The sequence below is a fragment of the Spea bombifrons genome, chromosome 3 (genome assembly GCF_027358695.1).
Source record: "Spea bombifrons isolate aSpeBom1 chromosome 3, aSpeBom1.2.pri, whole genome shotgun sequence".
In the NCBI taxonomy this organism is placed as follows: domain Eukaryota; kingdom Metazoa; phylum Chordata; class Amphibia; order Anura; family Pelobatidae; genus Spea; species Spea bombifrons.
The window spans coordinates 27,703,828-27,726,959 of NC_071089.1; the positions used below are offsets into that span (position 1 = coordinate 27,703,828).

General features: G+C 38.6%; 1 protein-coding gene across 1 annotated transcript; it reads left to right on the plus strand.

The window, feature by feature from the left end:
- The first annotated feature begins 5,162 nt into the window (after nt 1–5,162).
- EDARADD (EDAR associated via death domain) lies at nt 5,163–23,056 on the plus strand. Its single transcript, XM_053458551.1, has 6 exons — nt 5,163–5,263; nt 14,064–14,122; nt 14,376–14,415; nt 18,288–18,370; nt 21,441–21,486; nt 22,537–23,056. The coding sequence occupies exons 1-6, from the start codon at nt 5,236–5,238 to the stop codon at nt 22,905–22,907; spliced, it is 627 nt and encodes a 208-aa protein (XP_053314526.1). The 5' UTR covers nt 5,163–5,235; the 3' UTR covers nt 22,908–23,056.
- The last annotated feature ends 76 nt before the right edge of the window (nt 23,057–23,132 follow it).

The window sequence follows — 23,132 nt, forward strand, 5'->3', positions numbered from 1 at the left end:
CAGCAGGTTACCACCCTATGATAAAGTCAGACGCATAGAAGCAGTTCTGTAGCTTAGCAGCATGAGTAGTTCAGCAGAACTAGTCTAGGATCAGCCTGTCAGCAGGAGCAGCAAAGCAGCAAGAGCAAGTCAATAACTTAGCAGGTCAGCAGCTTAGCAGCAGGTTAGTAGGTGCAGCTTTACCAGCAGCAGGATAGCACCTAGAGCAGATAAACGGTAGCAGCCTACAGGCAGGAGCAGCTTAGTAGGAGCAATCTAGCAGTTACAGTAGCTTATGATGTGCAGTGAGAATTTTTTCGTACAAAAAATAGTTGACAAGCTACACATCAAGATATACACATTAAATACACATTTTAAGATACTTTGAAAACACGTGCTGTTGGGATCAATGACTCTTCTAGTTCTCATTAATATTGAGGCTAGGGGTCATGTCAAACTCCCATTCTCCTGGGGAGCCTTCTTTTTAAGTTATTTATTGTTATTATGAGGATAAGGATGCCATTTTCAGTGTCACACCCAATGAATATTGGCTTAGCAATTTAAAAGTTAAAGTTAAGAGTGTGACTTACAAGACTAGTTTAATGTCATAAAACACTAACACATTCAAAACTTAATCACACTGGCATCAACTAGAGGTTTAGCGAATATTTAAGTGCTTTCATGCATTCTTCTATTTAACTTGACACCTATTTTTGTAGTGACTAGACTCATATGGCTTACATTTTTTTCCTAAAGAAATGTTTTGGGTGTCATGATTACAAAAATAAATTAGAAAGGGCACTCATCTAGCTCTAGTAGCCAATACATAAAAATTATATTAATAATTACAGTATATAAGTTTTCTTTTTGGCTTTAAATATTATTTGGAATGAATATATTTGCTTAAATGACTTGTCTTTTTGTGTGCACCTGCTTACCTTTTCCGTTGGGTGTCTTTCTGCAATATTCTACATAAAGATGGCATCTGGAAGTCTTAAGGTAGCAGAGGTCATTTGAGATTTACTTCTAAAGGGTGATTCGGGTGCAAAGTTTAGAAAGGAGCGTTATCACTATGGCAACCAATGAGACGGTCCACCCAAGACCACTTGTTAAACTTTGATAAGACCACTTGTTAAACTTTGTACCAGGACCTGTTTTTATATACCTATTATTCATTGCCTTGCTACGTTTCTATACTATGACCCAAAATACGCATTTCTTAGATCAGATGTCTTTGCCCCTGTAAAGCCACTATTTGATAGTAAATTTATACTTAAGTTTTGCAAAGCTCCGATGCTCCACTCTTCAGCGAATCTGCCTTTGTGTTGCTCTTTTAGCTGGAAAGGAAAATACATGATATCGATTAGAAAATGGAAAGCATTTAAATAAACATCCAAATCTACTGTAGTGAAATGGGTAGCGAGAAAAAAAAGGTGTAATCAAAAAACAGAATTTGTCTTAAATTGGCAAAGTTTTTTAAATGACGAATTCTGCTTTAATATATACACTACCTTTGCAACCATGTGTCATAGGTCTGGCTGTACCCTACAAGGCTGCCAGTGCTTAGGGGGCATAACCAGTAGGGGGAGCTATCTCCCAGCTCTTTCGTATGTTAACAAGCAAGATCATGGTGGAGTGGGGGATTAGAGGTCAGGAAAACGTTGGTAAACACTCCCATGGAAGTTACTGTGGAATAATCACTCAATGTGGAAGTGGGAAAAAAAATTCCCGTTCTGTCTGATGTAAACGCCATGACACTTCTGGCTCAGATACTCAACTCAGATACCGCAAAAAAACATGATTTTTTTTTCCATTCAACAAGTTTAAATCGGTATAAACTGCTAATTTTTTACCATTTTTCACATACAGGTGAAACTTTTTCTTTTTTTTTTTCAATTCTCCATTTATTGACACAGCGAGTAGAAAACATACATGAGCAAGGATACATACAGTGCATATCCAAATGTGACAATACAATCAAGATTCTATAATACAAGCATTACATGGTAAAAGTCAGAGTTCAGCAATGACATAGACCGCTGACAGTAGGGTCATAGCAATTAGTGTACATCGAACAGCTCATGAGTCGAAGATGCGGTTGGTGTATCACGGAGACCAACAGAGAAACAGAAAAGCTCCATCAACAGTAATGGAAAACCAACAAATAAAACTACCCACGGGGAAGAAGCCCCAAAGGCGCATGTCATAATAATAGAAAGGGGTAAAAACAAATAAGAAATAAATGTGAAAGTACCATGACATAATCTTATGTGTTATGTGAATGCGTGTGTGGAGCGGGACAATGCACGACGAGCCAGGGGCACGAGTCCGTCACAACGAGGGGAGAGAGTGTCATCTAGGGTAAGCTGTCGGGAGACCCAAAAATAAGTCTGAAGTCAGGAGACGCAACGAACGTATGCCACCAAAACCAACAGAGATCATTCTGATATACAGGTGAAACTTTTCCCCCAGCATTAAATAGGAGACATAGTCACATTATGCCATTTGTGAATTGACCTACAGAATGGATTGCTTAGATACATACATTATAAAACAAATATTTATGACAGGACACACTGGTAGATATGTTCTCCTCCTCAAATCTTTTGGTATAAAAAAATGGGCTTTAAAAAAAAAAAATCCCCAAAAATGTGCTAAAAACATACCGTATATTGTTCTATTAAAGCCGCTGCACATATCTTTACAATATCTTTACCGTATACCATTAGTTAGCAAGAGAAAAGGGTTCCTTATATGCAAAATTCTTACCAAACACTCCACAGTTACAGATTACAGAAGAGGATGAGGTGGTCGGTATCTGCCAATTTGTCGTCCTCACCAATGTACATCGATCCGTCGATATAAGACTTTGTATCCAAAATACAAAAGATGGCACCAGAATCATTTCTATGAATTGTATATATATAAACGGCACAATCAATGGTATTTTTATATTGGAGTTCATCGGGTATCTGCCTGTGTTTGAGATATGTGTAACGTTTATTATACTTGTGGTGCTTTTTAAATGTGCCTCTTTGTGTGTCTAAGTGTGTGTTCGAATTGTGTATTTTTCTGGAAGTTAGTAATACAAGCATGTGTTAGAGAGCTCCGTGTATGTGCTGCAGTCTCTGGTCCTTGCATGTGTAAGTGTGTGTAGCACAGCTGTAGTGCAGCGTTATTACATCAAAGAATGCTATCGCTATGATGTCACAATTCTAGAATGGGCGGGGCTTTCCACCTAGTCCACCAGTCTACTGTAATTCAACACCTGACTGTACAAAATAACTGCCAACTTTTAAATGTATTTATGTCATTTGTGATGGGATGAGAACCAAGATTATATCTTCCAGCACTTTAACTAATGCCATTTTTATATATATATCAATTCAGTTAATTAACAATTAAAATGTTTAGATCATACAAAACAAGTGCGTGTACCTCATCAAAAAACATATTCCCAATAGTATGCTGCTTGAGGGGTAGAGGTAGCACAGCCAGGCTGCTTCAGTGTCAGTGGTGGCACAGGCAGGCTGCTTCAGGGGCATCGGTGGGACAGGCAGGCTGTTTTAGTGGCAGCGGTGGCACAGGCAGGCTGTTTTAGGGGCAGCGGGGGCACAGGCAGGCTGTTTTAGTGGCAGTGGTGGCACAGGCAGGCTGTTTTAGTGGCAGTGATGCACAGGCAGGCTGTTTTAGTGGCAGCGATGCACAGGCAGGCTGTTTTAGGGGCAGCGGGGGCACAGGCAGGCTGTTTTAGTGGCAGCGGTGGCACAGACAGGCTGTTTTAGGGGCAGCGGGGGCACAGGCAGGTGTGTGGGGAGGGTCCCACATACAACCTGACTTGGGAGTTTAATAAGATGCCACTGCAACTATGCACTGGCTGCTAAGGGTTTGCTCATCTCTGCACATACAGAGGCTCATCCTACAGAGGTGTCATTTGTTGGGAGGGCTGAAGCACTAAGTGTTTTTCTGGACTGAAGTCAATCCTGAGACTCTGGATCTGCCTGGCGTTTCTTGGTCTTCAGCCGATCGGTAGCCCACAGTATCTGGGAGCAGGTGCTTAACAGGGTCACATACTATAATAGCATCACACCACTTGCAACAAGTGCTCCTTGGTTATTCCGCTCAATCCCCATATATTTACCTCTTCCTCCCGACCTGCCAGCTCCAAGGCATTTGTATTTACAAAGTGCTTTATTATGCATACATCATTGGTGGGGCTTAATGGGACACTAGATAATATGATAATATATGAACAATGTGCAACATTTTGAATAATGTTAATTTTAATTTTTTTATATTTACCATTCTTTCTTTATCTTTGATACGCAGAAACACGCAGAAAAGCATATTTGTTTCAAAACAAGTTTTAATAATAAAAATCTATTAATGCAAAAACTGTTCTGGCATGACACGTGTAAATCAGAATGTTAGGATTCGTTTTGGAAATTATATTACCTTGTAGAAATCAAATTCTAAGCATTTTATTTCAAATAAAAACGGGCAGGACAGAAATAACTATTAATATATATATATATATTATTTATATTATTAAAACTCATACTGCCAAACTGGATCTTAAGGCTCCAAAAAACTATGTTAATATGTCTCAGCTTAATCTTTTTTTAAGAGCCTTAGGATCCAGTGTGGCCGTGGAAGATATTTAGTTTTAATAATATTAATAAAAAGGTATATTTTAATAGATATTTTTTTCTGCCCAATTTATGTTTTCAAGATTATCTAGGGTTATCGACTACGGAAAATTCTGGCTCATAGAACTCTTGCCTCTCATTAGTTTTTTGGAGTTTTTAGGGGTTTATATTTTGCTTAACTTATGAAATACTGTATTTTTAGTCCTGCCACCAAGCGTGTATTTCGGTGCCATGTAAAATCCATAGGAAGACATTAACAGAGATGTAAGAATAATGTAGACAACTGTGCATATATGCCCCAGGCGGCTCTCTGTCAGAAATCTACCACAGCCATTGTATAGAGAGAGGCTGCTGAACGGGGCCCTTTATGAATAGGGCAGAGACTTACAGGGGGGCGGGGGTGCTGGGTGCTGAGAGGTGTTCCATTAAGATAATCAACATATCCAGTAGGTGGTGTGAATATGCTTTTGAAAAGTCCTCTTCAGACGTCATTTTTCCCTAAAAAAAAAACAACAAAACTTATTATACAACCAGGAAGTGCAGATTCCAGATCATTTGAGCTCTTGTTGTGGCATTGTCAAACACTAAAGACCGCAGACGCAGGCACATGGCTTCTGAAGAGTCTCCGGCTGACAGTAAGGCTAACATTCTCAATTCCTAGCTTTCTTTTACGGATACTGTGTGCGAGGGCATTGAATTTAGCCTCTTGTTGTGCTTTTTATTTCAACTACTTTAAATGCTTTGTGGCCATAGGGATCATCGCATCACACAAAGGAGGTACTTTATAAGCTTGTTTGAGCGGAGCCCTCCTCACCTGTTGTTTCTGTAAGTCAAATTGTTATGTTACATACTACTTGTTATGTCCTGTCTACCCATTGTACAGCGCTTCACAATATGATGGCGCTATATAATATATATATATGTATATAAATAATAATAATTATCCTTTATATGTGATCTGTGAAGCCGCCACACAATACTGCTCGTCAGGTCATCATATGGCTGTTATGTATGTAGATGATTACAATTCTTATAGCAGATTTTACATAGACGCAAAGTCTAATTCTTTACTAGAGAGGCAAAATCCTGGCAAATACAGCTGTTATTTTTCCCGTTTATAATATTAATATTGCATGCAAATGATTCAGCACATTCGTTTTTGTTTCTTTTGTTTATAATTAAAAGTTGTACTGTTATTCATCTCGATCTTGATAAGCGTCAAAGTAACATTTGTCTGCGGTCTTTGTTTGCGAGTAGGCTAACAGTTTTAAAGATACAAAAGTGGCTTTTACAACAAGACTGAAACAATATATCAATGACATCGAAGCAGTCCAATACGACTTACATTGATGCTTAGCACCATGATCCAGTTTCTAAACACAAAAAGAATTATGGTCAAATGAAGTGAAAACAAAATCTTCCAAGTTTACATTCATGCAAACGAAATTTACTTAAAAGGAGTTAATGTAAGAAATATTCATGGCGGTGCCTCTTTAAAAATAGGAATGGCATGAATTTCTGTTTTAGCTGCTCATCCAGTAAACTGCATTCAGCGTTTTGAAATAACTATATTGTGGCATTTTTTACGCAACGACTGATGTCAAAGGAATGAAAGATGGTTGAGTAATTTGGCATAATAAAATGTATGAAATACGAAGGTAGCGCATCTGCACGCGTGCTTGTCCAAGCTTGTATTATATTGTAGTGGGATTAAGCCAGCATCTACCAACATCCTATTCCCTCTATAACAATTCAGTGATAAAGCAATCCTATTCATGAAGCACATTTTTTGAGAACCCCTCTGCGACTATAATTGATTAGGAAAAAATTGGTCAAAATATAATGTGTGTCATCCTAGAAAAACTAATTTGCCAGTATTTACACAAATCATCCACAAATTGATGCAAATTCCATTTCAGATACTGGATAAAATGCCATTTAGGTGCTGTGCAAGTCAGATTCTTAAGGATAGAATAAATAAGGAGTTATCTTCACCCGATGCTTCTATCTTCTCTGAAGAATGGACCGCACGTACATACATAATGCACAGGTTCCTATAATGCCCACTGGGATCACAACCTGTGCATTGCTGATGCACACAAACTAGTATGTACATTTACGGCCAAGGCTGCAGCAGGCAATATCAGGTTAAAAAATGTATTTGAAGTGAAATAATGTAATTTGTCATGGATACACTCCAATACCTTGTTGCTTAGCATTCAGATGTCATGAAGGTCCACCTAGTCAGGAATAACTCTGAAGAGAAGATCTATAGTTTCAGCTGTAACGCACCAACCACTATATTCCAAAATACTGTGAGAATACAAACAATAAGCACCATACGTTGGTTTACTAGTAGCGTATGTCTTTTCACTTCTATAACATCAGAGTCCCTGAAGGATGTTCTCCGTAGTACAGGAATGGAGTTACAGAGCCTATGTAGTGCTGGAAAGGGCTGAAAAGGGATATAATCCCCCCCCCATCCTGCACTGATATATTGATTTTGGGCTACTGCCTAAAGTGTTTTTGTTATTTTTACTTGTAATTCCACATGCAGCCACCAGGGTGCCGTGCAGAACAAAATCCTTAGTCAGCATTCACATTATAACTCTTCATCCTTTCTGTGCTTCATTTATGAATTTTCAGTTCAGCCACTGGTGTCTTGGAAAGGTACATTGTGAGTGCTGATGAATGCCGTCATCCCTCCCCTGATCTATTGTTACATTTCTATTACGTTGGCCCATTAAATCAATCTTTTCCTTTATAGTCAATGATCCTTTATCAGTTGCCTTTATCTTTTATATAAGATAACATGAAGACAATTTAAAATCATGCGTATATCCTGACTTGCACTTTTACTATGTACAATAGTAGCAATACATTCTTCATCTCTTTTGCTGAACCAGTTACTCGAGAGTCTATCAACTTCTTTAAAATGCTGATGTACCATTGGTTTATCATCAAAACAAAGTCTTTTAACATATTGTTTTAATGATATCAAACTAACCCACATTTATATTTCTTAGACTGCTGCCCCTCTTCCATTGTATTTGTCCTTCATGTAAGGGGTTGATCAATGGGAAGTAGAATGGACGGCTACTCTATGGACGCACTGCGCATGCTTTGCCCAAATGCCATCTATAGTATTCAATTCCAAATATGTGAATGTATGCTTTAAAAAAGTTGGACACAGCGAACCAACATTCTCTTTGGTTGGCTGGTGGTTATGATGAAAATGTCTATCTTGGGGAGAATAGTTTGGAACAGGAATGCAGCGGTTGTCCCTGTTCATTTGTTTCGCATTCCGTCTGCTCGCGTAAGTTTCACAAACCCTCTTTGTTTGGATTCAGTTGGGAAACGTGTTTGTTTCAGGCGAAGAATTGTTCAGAGCTGTGCAAGCACTCTCTGAGCCTCATTTCAATGATTCTTATTATCGTGTATTTACTTTAATCATAATTCTCTGACTGGGTGTCTAGAACATCAGACGAGTCCATTGTATTTATTGCTTCCCCTCTCTCTTTGTTTATGTTGAATACCTGCAGCGTTTACGGTAAAACCAGTGGTGTTTACAGAGGGTACTTCTATTGCAGTCTCAAAGCCATTAAAGAAGCATTAATCTTTAATCACACCTTTTGCTACGTTATATTTCCGGGGTTATTTCTAATCATCCATTTTTGTAAGGAGTTTTTAAGCTAACGGTTTATTCATTCCCTCAAATGGCCATACCTGGGAACATCCAGGCTCCAGTGTGCAGTGAGAGTTTCTCTCTGGTGACTCGGAGAAGTGGCACGTCACACGGGCCAGCAGTGCCATAGTGTGCCCAGTGTGCCAGGCGGCACATGGTCTGCCTATCTGGTGCTGCAGTGTTTGGCCAGCGGTTGGATATGCCCCGCCATACGCTACTTAAGCATAACGTATCATACATCAGTGCATATCCAGTCGCCAGCTGCACTTAAATCATCAGACGGCCCCTGGCTGTAAAGTGCTGGGTCCAACTCATCACTGCCAGTCTGGTCCCATTGCCAATGGTGTTTTTTCATCCCTTACACATATGACATATATTTGGATGTTTCCATTATGTGCTTGTGTGTTCCTGATGCAAATAAAGCCAATCTCTTTGTGTTCTTCAAAGTTTCTATGTGAAATACTGCAATGTAAGTAAGCCTTCATAGACATGTTGTATTAGTTTCTCTAGCAGAGCCGTGTGCTAATGGATCACTAGTGATTAACATCTCAAACCCAGCTAGTTTAGGAGGAGAATTGGGAGAACATTTACACGTGCACATAAGACCTGGTGCTACTGACTCACAGAAGTCATCTGGCAACCATAGGGTAAGATAATGTATAGGAAAACACTCCTGGCATCTCACAGCGATCAGCAGAGAAAACGTTGACTGCTCCTTTAGAGAAGTTACCTGTGGAAAAGAAATATAGTACATTTGTATGTGATTAGATTTAAGTTACCTTCTCTTGACAACTGCAGTTATACTGAAATTCTGTGCATTTCATTTGTTATAATTATACCTCTATCAATTTAACACAAATACTTAATCACTTATGGAATTCTAAAACCATCCGTGTAATGAGTGCCAGTAGCAGAGCTGTCAACAAAATGCAGGAATACAATATAATATTACCATTGCCCCTGTGCCAGAAGTACTGTATATATATATATATATATATATATATATATATATATATATATATATATATATATATACCAACACAGGTATACTTGAGTCAGTTTGTAGCCGTGTGTACATGGCATCAAGAGAGTGTAAGAGCATGGAGTGCGACCTCATGAACATCATTTAGCATCTGCTGACCTTTAAGTGCTAGAGCTGCTTTCCATCCACAGTCTGGCCGCGATAAGGGTTAACTCCACCACTATAGCCCTTTTCAGCCCCTAAGCACCCGTTAAAGAACCAGGGCAAGTAAAATGTTCAACTGGTAGAGACTTCTCCAACAGCCTTAATAGCTAGTCTGTGTCACCTTTGCTCCTCCAAAACAAATGTAAACACACTTACACAAGTTACACACACTCATATTCACTAACACACACTCCACCTCACCCCACTTACACATACATGCTCACACACAATTACACGTCCATGCTCACACAATTACACATGCATGCTCATACACACACAATTACACATGCATGCTCATACACACACAATAACACATGCATGCTCACACACACACACATCCGTGCTCACAATTTCACATGCATGCTCACACACACAATTACACATGCATGCTCATACACACACATTACACACACAAGTACAGTTCCATGCTCACACACTCACACATCCATCCATACAGGCATACATATATTCAAACAGTGTGCGAGCAGCCTCGTTTTCAACACGATATGCTCCTATCTCCCCGTGCCCGTTCAAAATAGTTTAGAAAGGGATATTCTGACCTATATGTAGATAGATAGATATATGTAGATAGTTATATATATATGTAGATAAATAGATATATAGGTAGATATATACGTAGACAGACAGACAGATAGATAGATAGATAGATAGCAAAAAGATGGAGATATTTTTTTATAGAAACTAAGAAAACATGGAAATTTCATTTTTTTTAATCTGTGGTTACATTGAGTTGTAAAGTGTGACTGTTCTTGGCAATGACTGAGTATGGAAAACCCCTACACAGGGGTTATCAGCAGCTAGGCTTCCAAGTGTGTACATGTGCTAGTCAAGATAAGAAAGTGCTCATCTTAACTGTTTTTTAATAGTCTGCTTATGGTGAAAAACACGCCTGTAAAGATATTATATGTGCGAGCAAACATGTTCCTACCACATAAAGCAGTGTTGCATTTCTTAAGAGCAGAATTATTACCCATAGTTTAATTCTGTCAATAAATGGGTACACACACCGATACAATTTGCTCTATAGACATGCTAATAATTGAGCTAGCACAGTGTATAGATTAAATGTTTCACAGCTCCATGCTATCAATGGCTGACAGAGAAATCTTTAAAGTAGAATAAAGCATAGGTAATGACTAAAACTCTTATCTGAATCCTGAACGACCACTCAGACCTTAATTAATAACCCAGTATCAAAAATTCTAGACTTAGTGGATATCATTGTCATAATTGTGATATTATTGCTATAGCAGGTAGTTACTGTGATCAGTTCATAAGCCCCTTTCTCCCTTTCTTGTGTGATTTTTGCACCAGTTTGGACAGCACGAGGCTGCCAATCACAGGCAGTATAGCGCGCATGTGCAGTAGCAAGCAAGAAATGCGTTGGGGGAGCTCAGGGGCTGGAAACAATGAAAATGTATAAGGGGGAGTCAAATACCATATTCACTTATCACATGCATAATATGTGAGTATGATGGCCAGAGTGTGGCACACTTAACCTTTCTTTCCAGGTGAGATGTTGTGTTTGATTGTTTCATTTTCTTTTCCCTCCCAACTTACACAATACCTTTACAACACTGTCTTTGTTTTAATATATATATATTTGTTAATATTTTGTGAAAGATTCCCTAAATTAAAAAAAAAATCACTTGAATAAAACTGCTTTTTGATCCATAGAGCAGGGATTTAAAACCCAATCCCACCGGCTTAATAGGTGGTCCTGAAGATTTCTAAGCATTTGTAAAATCAATGTTGATTTATGCATTTCCAGCAAAAATAATGTAGTTTTTTTCCCCCCAATGCTGTAAGGTATAGAGGTAACATGGTTTAGAACCAAAAATGGGTAAAGGTTTCAGGATTTAAACACTCTACGCGGTGTGTATCTTTACCAAATGCTGAAAACAAGTATGAACCATAACGCAGTTCAAGTTTAGACAAATATAGGATTAACACGCATGTCTGCCATTCAGATCAAGTCGTTACACGTCTTATTTATTTGATGTGGAAGTCTTCTGTCAGCTAACACTTCCAGGTCTTACGTTGGCGCGCATCATTTCCAATCCAACAGGCAGTGCTTTAGAAACACTGCTTAACTCTTCGCTGTCGTTGCTGTATTTGAATTCATTGGATCTTCAAAAAAATATTTTTCTCTTCCAAAATGTAACATAGTACCACTCGAGAGTTAAGAATAAGACATTATGAAGTGACAATTTGTAGAATTTCTTACAGAGCACTTATTTTGCAGAGCACTATACAGGGATAATGGTTACAAACAACAAGGTAGAATGATATTGAAAAGGTTTAGCTGGCCACACTATGGGCATTAACCCTAAATGAGTACAAAAGACTTCGACGGCGGAGAGGTCCCATGAAAAGAAGTATTTATATTTATATTATGCAAAAGATAAAGACAAATATGTTATAATACAAAACTGAACAAAAATAGCACAATATTTTTAAAACATATTTTTAATTTAGTTGGTGGGATTTTCCCTTTACTTTTAGCTGCCAACATTTCACATGGCATGTGGTTAGAGGCATGACTAGGAGATTGGGCCTTAACCAAGACTTTTAATGTGACATTTTGAGCTATTTAACCTAAACAAGTAAAGTACTTAAATGCGATGTTGAAACAATTTACATCTTTTTTGACGTTTATATAGTAATTTACATTTAGGACAGCAAAACACATTATCCACCAAATATCCACCAAACATTCTAAGGCATGGGAGGGCTGGCGGCTTCTGGCCCCTTGCCCCTCCATTAACTAGCACACACACACTCACTATAAGACATACTAACACATTATCATACACATACACACACTAAAGCATACTCACACCATCAAAGCTCACCAGTGTACAAGCGTACTAGACACAAGTCATACCGGCTCTGAAAAAATCGTGACCAGCTCAGCAATTGCCCTTATACCCCTAATAATTTGACTATCCTTCCTAGAGAGGAACACTTGGAATTTATGAAATGAAGGCAAGCAGGCTGTTTACGTGTGAGAAGAAATAATAGATAACTAATAAGAAAAATCATTTAGCTGTAATGGGAGAGAAGGGAATATTTGTCAAGTTCGCCAAACTACGCTTCTATCCACACAACTAAAATAAAAGCGTCTCGATCCAGACAGTTAAAATTTTGGGAGCAGTGAATTGGGGGTTACATGTTCTTTTTCAAACATATATTTTTCAAATATTTTAGTAAGGATGGGGCAATGCCATGGTCCAAATCGAAAGAGGGTGACATAAACAAAATTAGGTATGGAGCACAGTGTTTACCATAGCCTCACAATCAATATTGTTGGTTTTAGTTTTTTAATAGGTTAAAGAGTTGTATTGCAGGTGGATCTGATTGTGAACCTACATTGAGGAGAGTATAAGGTCGGGGATGTACAATTGTTGGTGGGGTTGGACTATTTATATAACAAATGTTGAGTTATCATACATTTTTTAATTCTAGACTGAGTTTACTTCTTGGGCAATCACATGATAAACCATTCTATATGATTTCTATTTTTGTACAAAGATGGACAAAAGGATATGGTTGTCAACAATATAAGTACTCCCCTCTCTGCCCATGGAATTCATGTAAAGAGTAGTAAAGTTGTATTATTTTGTATTCTAGAAATGAAACAATTACACTTTTGAATATAGCTTTAGGGCACTCACAAGTATATAAATGTCAACCGCAATAATTTTTCTGTGCTGTATGCAACAACTTGAATACATATTAATTACTTTTGTCAGATTAATTGTAAGATTTAAAAATTAGCTATTTTTCTTTAGAAAGGGTCCCACATTACCTATGCACAGGGTCGGACTGGTGATGATGGGGCAGCCGTGGCACTTTAAGGTCTGATGACGTGAGTGTGGCCGACGGCTGGATAAGCCTGGCCACGTTACGTTTTTATGCTCGTCTAACTCGAGCGGCAGATTGGGTGAGTGTGTGTGGTCATTTCGGTTCTGCCATTGCATTATGAGAAGCGAGCACGGATCTTCTTGCAAGAGAAGCTCACTGGGTTTGGTGTTCTATGATGCAAAAGGGTATCACAGAGTACACATATTCACCATCCCTGCAAACTCCCTCTTTAGTGAATAAACCCTACAGTGTATAACTCTAGTTATATACATAAGAACAGGAATTGTACTAGGTTGTGCTTTTAGTTATAGTTAGTGTACTGGGAAATCATGGATACAGTGTGACCATAAACAGCCTTTGCTTGGACCTTCTCTTTAACTTCAGGGAATACTGACTCTTAGCCATGACTCCTGTGCATGTAAAGTATTATTCTGATTTATATTATTATTATTTATTGTTTTAGTATGTAACATAACAATTTGACTTACAGAGATAACAGGTGAGGAGGGCCCTGCTAAACGAGTTTTTATAACTGTCATCTTATTTTATGCTGTAAATGTGCATTGATTGCTAATATTTCTTGGAACTGTATTGCTACTCCTGGTAACCTTTGTAGTTGAGAACAAAAGAGAAACTATCGTTTTATGGCTATAACCAAACTCTGATATTTTAACAGATCATGACACCAAAGAACCAGTGGAAGATACTGAACCCAGCACTTTGCTTTTTGAAACAGTAAGTGTTATCTCTTTGTCTGCTGACTTTAAATTACCAGCGCCGCGGGCATGGGGCATGTAACGGACCCCTGGTTCCATTACAAAACAGTCTTATGGGATAGGACGTAGCCTTTGTTGCACTGTATGCTTCCCCTTGTGATGGATAAGGGAGGGGTGATGGGAGTGGGAGTGCTGGTGCTTAGCAGGGGAGGCACATATAATAAAGACCTGAAGTATATAACATGACCCAATTATATTTTTCTTTTTTACAGACCGAAAAGTATCCTGTCCAAGATACAAAGCTTCCTAAAGGTGCAGTAGTCGTTTCACTCACCTGGAATGTATACATTTATTGCATAATATTGAAATCAAGCAGATGAATGCGGGGTTCTTTTCCCTAGGAGGTTAGGGGAAATGTCATATTGAATAGATTTATATATACCACCTGACACAAGATTTGTTACCTGAAAATTTCTGTATTTTGTGGAACGTAATACTTTAAAAAAAAAAATACTTCCAGAAGTAATGCCTTTGTCCTATGTAACAATCTATATCAGGTGAATTTTAAGTTTATTAAATGTTATTTCTGAAAAATACAGTATTTTACCTGATGGTGTACATGGTTTCACTTAAAGGGATTCTAGAGTAGCACACATCAAAATAAAGTTGTCCAACTTGAACTATGAAGGTCGCAACTACGAATATTTGTCCGTTCCCGTGTTCGTTTCGGGTGAATATTCGTAAACGTTCTTCTTATTCGTTTTTTTCTTTGTTTTATGCCGGTTGCCTTGGAAATGCAGTGAAACAGTGATGAACTCAATAAATTAATGCTTAGAAGACATTGAATAGGGAATTCGAGATCTCTTATTATTATTATTATCTAATTTTAAATTTAACAGGTGTTATTAAATGTATGATGTCACAAGAATGAGCTGATTGGACAAATAAAGATCAGCTCACTCAATCAATGTCCCTCCTCCCCTTTCAAGAAATGGCAGGCCCGACGCAAAGACAAACACGAAGAAACAAAGATTCTTCATTTTGTGCGTCTTCGTGTACGTTTGCCCGCCGCCATTTTTTTTAATTTGGTATTTGGTTTGAACAACGAAAATGCAACATTCGTGTTTGTTTTCATGTTCTTCCGAATATGAATGCACCAATCTAGTCACAACCCTACCTTTTTACTAATGAATGTGCATCACTTATTGCATCACTGCATTAGCTGGTGATATAAGAACTGAACATCTAGCCCAGAGTGCATGCAATTAGTGACCTGCTTGGCTGGCTGGTAAATTCCATTCATAGGAACTATTAGAATCAATTGAAATACATAAGATGAAGGTCACATTCTTTACAGACATTCTATACCCATCAAAGTATTGTCCGTGAGAGGGTTTTCCCTGAAATAATAGACATTGCCTTAGGTGGCGCCTGAGGAACGTGGTACATTGATGACATCATGTGGTAGTGTGAAACCTTTTTTGGAAAATCTCTCTGTCTGGTTTCTGTCTGTAACTTGAGGGCTTTTTAATGAGTCAACATTCCATTCTGGCCATTTACACTGGCCTTATTCTAGTCACAAAAACTTGTCTTAACTCTCAGGGATCCCACTCCAATTGCTATGATTGTATGTGTTCAGGTAGTTGCAAAGATGAGAGACGAGAGTAAGTCTAGTCTACCCATTTTAAAATACTATACTTATTGCTGCTTGATCAGGAAGATCAGGCCCTCCCGCAGGCCTTTTGACTGGGAAAATAAGGAAGGGGATGGTTATCCCTTTGAGCAGTGTGACCCCCGAAGACAGGAGGATCTGGTGGCTGCCGTGGCCCTTATGGGCACCAACAGCATTTTTGTTTGTTTTCACATCTAAGCAATAAACCGCGGCACATACTTATGATACTATTCTTAAAATGACATCATTAACACACATTACAAGAGCTTACCAAGTTTTAGTCCAGTAATGCTGAGTGTAAGAGTTTACAAGTCTTATCTCACCCTCCTGGAAAGCTGAAAGTGACCAAAAAAGTAGTAATGTCACTCTACGTTACAGTTCTCTTATTGCTAAATAAGAGTCAGATCAAGACTCGGATTTCAAGTGCCTGCAGAAGCCTTAATGTATGCTATTAACAGATAAATAATTCATTGCTTATTGATTTTAGTGTTGCTCAACTGGACTTATTCAGATCGAGTGGATTGTGTTATCTACCCAGACCAGAAATGATTGTAAAATGTCACTTTATTAAGAATGTTTCTGGGAATGCTTTTCTGCCAGGTGGCAAGAAACTGAAATGGTCTTCTTAAACATCTCTGTTTTACTGTGATTAAACCTACAGGGGAAAATGTCAGAGCTGCAAAGCTTCAGTTCTTGGTGCTCATTTGTGTGTTAGTATGGATAATAGATAAGGGAGAGAACCAACAGCAGCACCGTCAGCATAATGCTCACATGTTATTGAGATGAGCGACAGGGGTATTTGTTGACCCCAGAATTGATACTGCACCCCTGACTAGTTAGGACTTCCTGAAGCAGCTGCACCACCGACTTTTGAGGTGACTTGAGCAGTCTCCTGACTTCCCAGGATGCATTTATTGTGTTTGTTAGTTCTTCTGGGCTAGGGGAAAAGGGCAAACTGCCCCAACACATGTGCCTGGTGCACACAGTGAAGGCTGTGACTCTATTACTGTGGGGTCACCTAGCATCACATTACTTGACCCTGGCTGGTCTGGAGATCACGAAGCGGCTTTGGTTTAGTCCAGTGGCCTCCAAATGACATACATGCGGCCGAACGTTATGTTTTATACTTCGGCAGTATAAGCAGCCACCCACTGCTGGAACCCATTCTGTTAGTCCGGCTCTGCCGCAGAGCATCTGCTTCCATTATATTCCAGCCCAGTGATAAGGCTAATGCCGAGTCTGCCGTCCTTGCAGGGATCTGACCAGTTCTTCTTGTAGAGAACTGTGACAAGCTTTTATATAGCACGTAGTACTACCGTGTATTGTAAAGTAATTTATAAGTAATTGGGGAATTAATAAATCATTTGCAAATAATTTGCCGCTGGGATTTAATTACATTAAAGGAGTTGGCTTCCTTTAAAATGTCAGTTAGCATTTCGGAGCACAGCCAGTTTTACAAACGCGACTCTACAAATAACATAATATCTTAAGAGATTAAAGGATTCCCACCCTACACAGCTCAGTTCTTCAGCCAATTACATTTTGTCTTTCGTGACTTTAAGGAAAATAATTAATATAATCACAGAGCAGAAGAGTCTTTTGCAAGCCATCCTGCTGGTTGGAAGTCAGCCATGACAGTTTTCTTTTGTGCTGAGTGCCCGGGGGATACATTGAAGGAGGTGTAACTGACATGTAGCAACACATCTATCGCCTCTCCTCTAAACAGTTAGACTTATATGAACTCCATATCTGTGTGTATATATATATATATATATATATATATATATAAACTGTAGACATAGACATGTATTTCCCCGTGTGTTTTTGGTAAGTTGTATGTTAACTTGGTGCTATACTGTCATTAATGTCATTACAATGACAGTAAAGAACACAGGGTTCAGGGTAATGGTGTGCAGTTCCTCGTATTATTTGCTTAAGATGATTAAAACCACCTTTTCCAACCCCAGCAACCCCACTGATATACCAGTTTCATTGCATGAATATGTATGTTTCAATTGTATGTTATAAGGAGGAGAAATGCTAGAACAAGAGGTCATAATCCGAAACTAGATGCTTACTCATAATGTAACGAAGGCTGATACAGGGAGGGAATTTAAACATGTATGGGATCGAAGATAAGACCAAGGACACATTAAGGTCAGAGTCTTTACATCCAGAAAAATCAGCAGATTAGATTGGTCTGTCAAATTCTGTTTATTTAAATTAGGTGAGTAGGTTATTTCCTTATTACCGTCTCCAAAATACTACTAGACGTGTATATAAGTTTATATACATTGTGGTAACATTGTATATAAACTTATATACATTGTGGTAACCTTATAAAGGCTTGGAAAGTATATTGGGTGAAAATTAAAAAAAAAAAAATAATATATATATAGTATATAGTTACCTTTTAAATACTCTACGAGTGATAATGTAGGGCTGGTTAATTTAGTTGATTTAGATATGGGAAATTCATAGCAGGTGCTAATTGCTGACCTTTGCCCTTTAGGAGATGAACGCCTTCCAGATGCTATTCTTCTAGAAAACCCTACTGATTTTCCTGAAATTCCTACATCGGACAGGATAAAGCAGGTAAGATATACAATTTCCAAACTATCTTTTGGTATTTATTTGTTTATTTGGTGTCTCAGATTTTTACAATTGGCCAAAGAAGGTGTAGTTAGAGTCATGGCAAGAATGTGTGGCTTTACCGAGTCTTTGAATGTGATTTTGTAACCAACTGATATTTATGGCCTTAAGGGTAATAGCAAACAATTTAGAATTATGGATTTTACTTGTTTAACTTAGAAGGGCAGGGGGATTGTTAAACTAATGTAACAAAAATATTTCACTGGGTAACTAAAATAATAAAGATTGCACTGCCCCCCATAGAAGACCCATAAATAGATTGCACTGCCCCCCATAGAAGACTCATAAATAGATTGCACTGTTGGGGTTTGGATATTTAAATAGTCAAATGGATAACGAAATATCAAGAAGCAGAAGGTTGTAGTTATTGGTGTATATTAAGGGGAATGTAGTGTTACTAGTGGGGTAACTCAGGGATCAGGATTGAGGCCCGTACTTTTTCATATTTTTATTTGCAATATTACAAAAGATCTTAATGGCAAGGTATGTAGTTTTACATTCAACATTTCTACAACTGGGTAGACATTCTGGGTGGAACAAGCCAAATGGAAAGTGATATAAGCAAATTAGAAAAATGGTCATGAATGTGGCAGCTACAGTTTAATGTTGATAAAAGTCAAATAATTCACTTGGGATGTAAAAATCCCAAGGCAGAATACAGCATTTGCACACTGTGCAAGGGTGGCCCAGGGTGTGTACACATAAGTCTGTATATCAGTAGTACCTAGGCACAAATACTTCATGCACCCACTTACTCTTAAAAATTCATAGATTTATTGGGAACCTGAAGACTATGCAGGACACATACATATTGTACCTTTTATGTGATACATTAGAACTCATATTCAGTCTTCGTGTTCAGTCTTCCAGCGGATATATTTTTTAAAATGCAAGCACGCCTTTTGGCTGTTAAGGTAAAGAAATATTTTATGGATTGTCATTTGTCCTTTCTTACGATAAATGTCTATACAATTTACAGATTTTAAAAACTAAATGTAAAAAAAAATCACAACAGATACCGATAGTAAACCTACCTACATATAAAAAAGTGTTCCTCTTCTGCCATCAGCATGAGGCCAACAATATCAATGATATAATCAATTGAAAGGTGATAGTCTGCGATTAAGGAAAGATAGTGTTTCTTTTATGGATAACTTTTTTTTTTTTTTAAGACTTGAGCTGCCTCCTACTGTCTACTAAAGAAATTGCAGTTTTCCAGAAAACTATCAATCCTGCCAAAATAAGTAAATGACGGGGCCTTAAAACGTACTTACACACATACTTATTTACCATTTTAACATAATTCTATGAGACATTACATTTATTAAATGCCAGTAGGTTCTGTAGAACTATTACAATATACAAGAGTGAAAACTAACAATATCAGTAAAATAAAAAATTAAATAACTCCAACAAGGTCCCAGCCATTGAAACTCATATAGGAAGGTTCCTATGTCTTGTCTAAAAGATCATCTTAATTATGCAAGGTAAGTTGAAGAGGTGAGGTATACTTATCCGAAACACAAAGCGATCTCCCAATGAAGATAGTAAAAAGTGTGTGTGTCATGTGTGTGAAGCCCACTAGGCGGCAATCTGCAACCATTTATTTTATCAGTTTTAAAGGTTTTAGTGAGTGATCCATACCCGCATGAAACAAAGACCTGTAAATTATATTATGGGGGAACTTTCTAGGAGCTCAGAATGCTTGTTGGGTGTATTTAAAGCCATAAAGGAAGGGAATAGGTTTATAAACTAAACTGTGTAAATAAAATACATTATTCATCTTCTAAACTCAGGGTGAAGTAATATATATATATATGTGTGTGTGTATAAAAGGCCCTAGTTAAGCCCTGCATCTGGTCACTCCTCTAATATTATGTAGTACAGTAAAAGAGTCCCTCTTCAGTCATTTCAAATTAAGCTATGTCATTGCTGAGGCTCAGATTGTTCTGGAATGCAGGATTTAAAACAGGTTTCGAGGGCCGTACTCAGCATACCTGGTTCTCCGGTTCAAGACCAGAATCCTCCGGGTCGCGGAAGCGGGGTCTTGACACGCCCCGCTCCCCGCCCATTTTCCCTTTAAAAGGGAACTCCCACTGATGTCATGGGGACCTCCCACTAAGGTCAGTGGGAACTCCCACCGACATCACGGGACCGCCCGCTGACGTCAGTGTGCAGTCCTGGCCGCGTCCCGCAAGAGAAGTCTCCGGGTAGCCAGAGACCAGACGTTCCCAAGTATGGTAATCAGGCCAGGGATTCTGTGTATCGTTGGCTGAAAACAATTGGCTTAATGAATATATAAAATGATTGCGCTCAGTGCTGGGATATCCATAAACTGCTCTCATTTACCAGAGTTGTGAGGAACGGTCTTGTCGCGATAGATTACCTAGGGGCAGGCCAAAAGAGACACCCGTCCCGGGGCACAAACATCGTCAGGGCCGCCTCCTTCTCCACTGATTTTCTTTCAACTACCTGGTGACTTCCTGTATGTAAGAACAGAAACAGGGGCAGTCAAACTGCTGAATAGTTTAGGTAAAAGGAGAATAGATTCCACATCCCCACTTTCTTAAGTGGTTTGTTCCTTGGGCACTTCCTGGACTGTCAGCAAAAAGTCCTTCCTGTGACAGGCTATTTGTCTGCCAATTGATACGCCACATTAATTGTAATGGTGCACTGGTACCGCCGCCATATTGTTCACTCACAGCAAGCTCTTAATACACAAATGTTTCAGGGCACAGAGCCCCTTCCTCAGTGTTTCGAGCCCTTGGACCCAAACAAGCCGCAGTGGGCACTGGTACAATTAATCTGGTGTACATGTTGGCTTATTTGTATTTGTAGGATTGCATAGGCCGTGGATCGGAGGCCCAGGTTGCCATACTTGGCACCCAGTTCATGTAATAGGAGTATTGCTTCCTTTCTATTGTGAATATAAAATAATTGCAGTGGGAAAAAACACTGCCACTATCAAGCAGGTTTTATTAATCATTTTGTTCTTTCTTTTTTCTTTATTTAGCCAGAAGAAAATGACTGTCCAGTAATGACTATTGACACACTCCCTGGTATGTAAAGTGTATTTTTTTTAACCATGCATTAGTTCTACCTACTACTACTAATTCTACTGGTGAATTTAACACTTTTGTATGTTCATTTAGAGACATTATTCCCCATATTGTTAAATGCTCAAACCCTTCTCCAAAATATTTTTATTATGTCAAATCATACATAAATTTATACATAATTTTTCTAGGAATACTTAAAGCAGGCACTAAAAAAAACTTTTTTTAAATGTGTGTGTTGTATTTTTATGTCATTAAACCTACAGAGGAAATAATAACTTTAGTTAAAAGTTAGTTAAAGCCAGCGGTCCACACCTTATAAAAATATTGGACGTTCACCCAGCACATTCTGATGATGTCATCCCACATGAAGTGCTGGATTTCTAGTTGATTAAAAAAGTAATTAAATACTTAACTTACCTTTAAAGTATTCTGCTTTTGCGAGGCCTACATTTCCATTTGCAACCAGATTCTGGCTGTTAGAATCAGGACACAATCAGACACAATTTCATAAATAAATTGAAATCAGGGTGATTGCCGATGATAAGTTCTTCTCCACTCTACTATGCTTAATATAATATACCTACGATTTGGGAGGTCGTTATGACATGGTTTTATGCTTACGGCTAAAACCATTTGGTCACTCTAGATCTGTTTTTAGACCGTTTTCTTTATTCAATTTTGATATCCTTGTAGGGCAGTCTTCAACCCAAGGCACAATGTGCAGCGGCTTTAGGTCCAGGCTCATCTTAGGGGCCGGCAGTTGCCTCATGAGCCTCATAGTCCTGTGGAGGTCTGCGCTTTCCCCCTTGCATCCTGTGCACCCCGGGCATATCCCTCCATCCAGCTGCATATGGCGCATATTCCATGGAGGAAGCTTTATTGGGAGGTCTGTGAGGCCGGCCGCAGAGACCTCCACTCATGTACAGATGGGCTGGTGGTAGGGGACACAGAGGAAGCTTGCCCTGGGTTTCTGTATGTCGAAAGGCCGCTTTAGATTATATAAGTTATATTAGTGCTATATATTGTACTAATGTGTCTGTTTGCATTTAGATATAACCAAGATCACCCATTCATACCAAGAGAGCAGTGAAACTTTCCCACCAACTATTAGCGACTTGCTGAACGACGAGGATCTGTTATACACTCTTCAGATCAAGCTAGACCCTTGTCACCCTACTGTAAAAAACTGGAGAAACTTTGCCAGCAGGTGGGGAATGAGTTATGATGAATTATGCTTCTTGGAGCAGAAACAACAGAGTCCTACCGTTGGGTTCTTACTAAGGAACAGTGAGAGAACTGTGGAGCAGCTGATTCACTTATGTAAACTCTACAGACGGGTTGACGTCCAAAAAGTGTTGTTGAAATGGGTTAACGTGGATTGGCCGATGCGACTACGTAAAAACTACAAGAGCAGTATGTGACCCGGAGCACGTATTGAACTTTTGTTACTTATAAATATATTATTGAGGTAGACATGTATCATGTAGCTGAAAAGATTGACCAATATTTTTCTCCTTCCACACCAATTTATCTTTTTTTATATTCACCGAAACATTACTATTTTTGAGTAGTCCATTTCCAGCATTCATTTCATAATATTTTTTTTTTTAATATTATGCTGATGCATTCCTCCACAGCACTGTGGA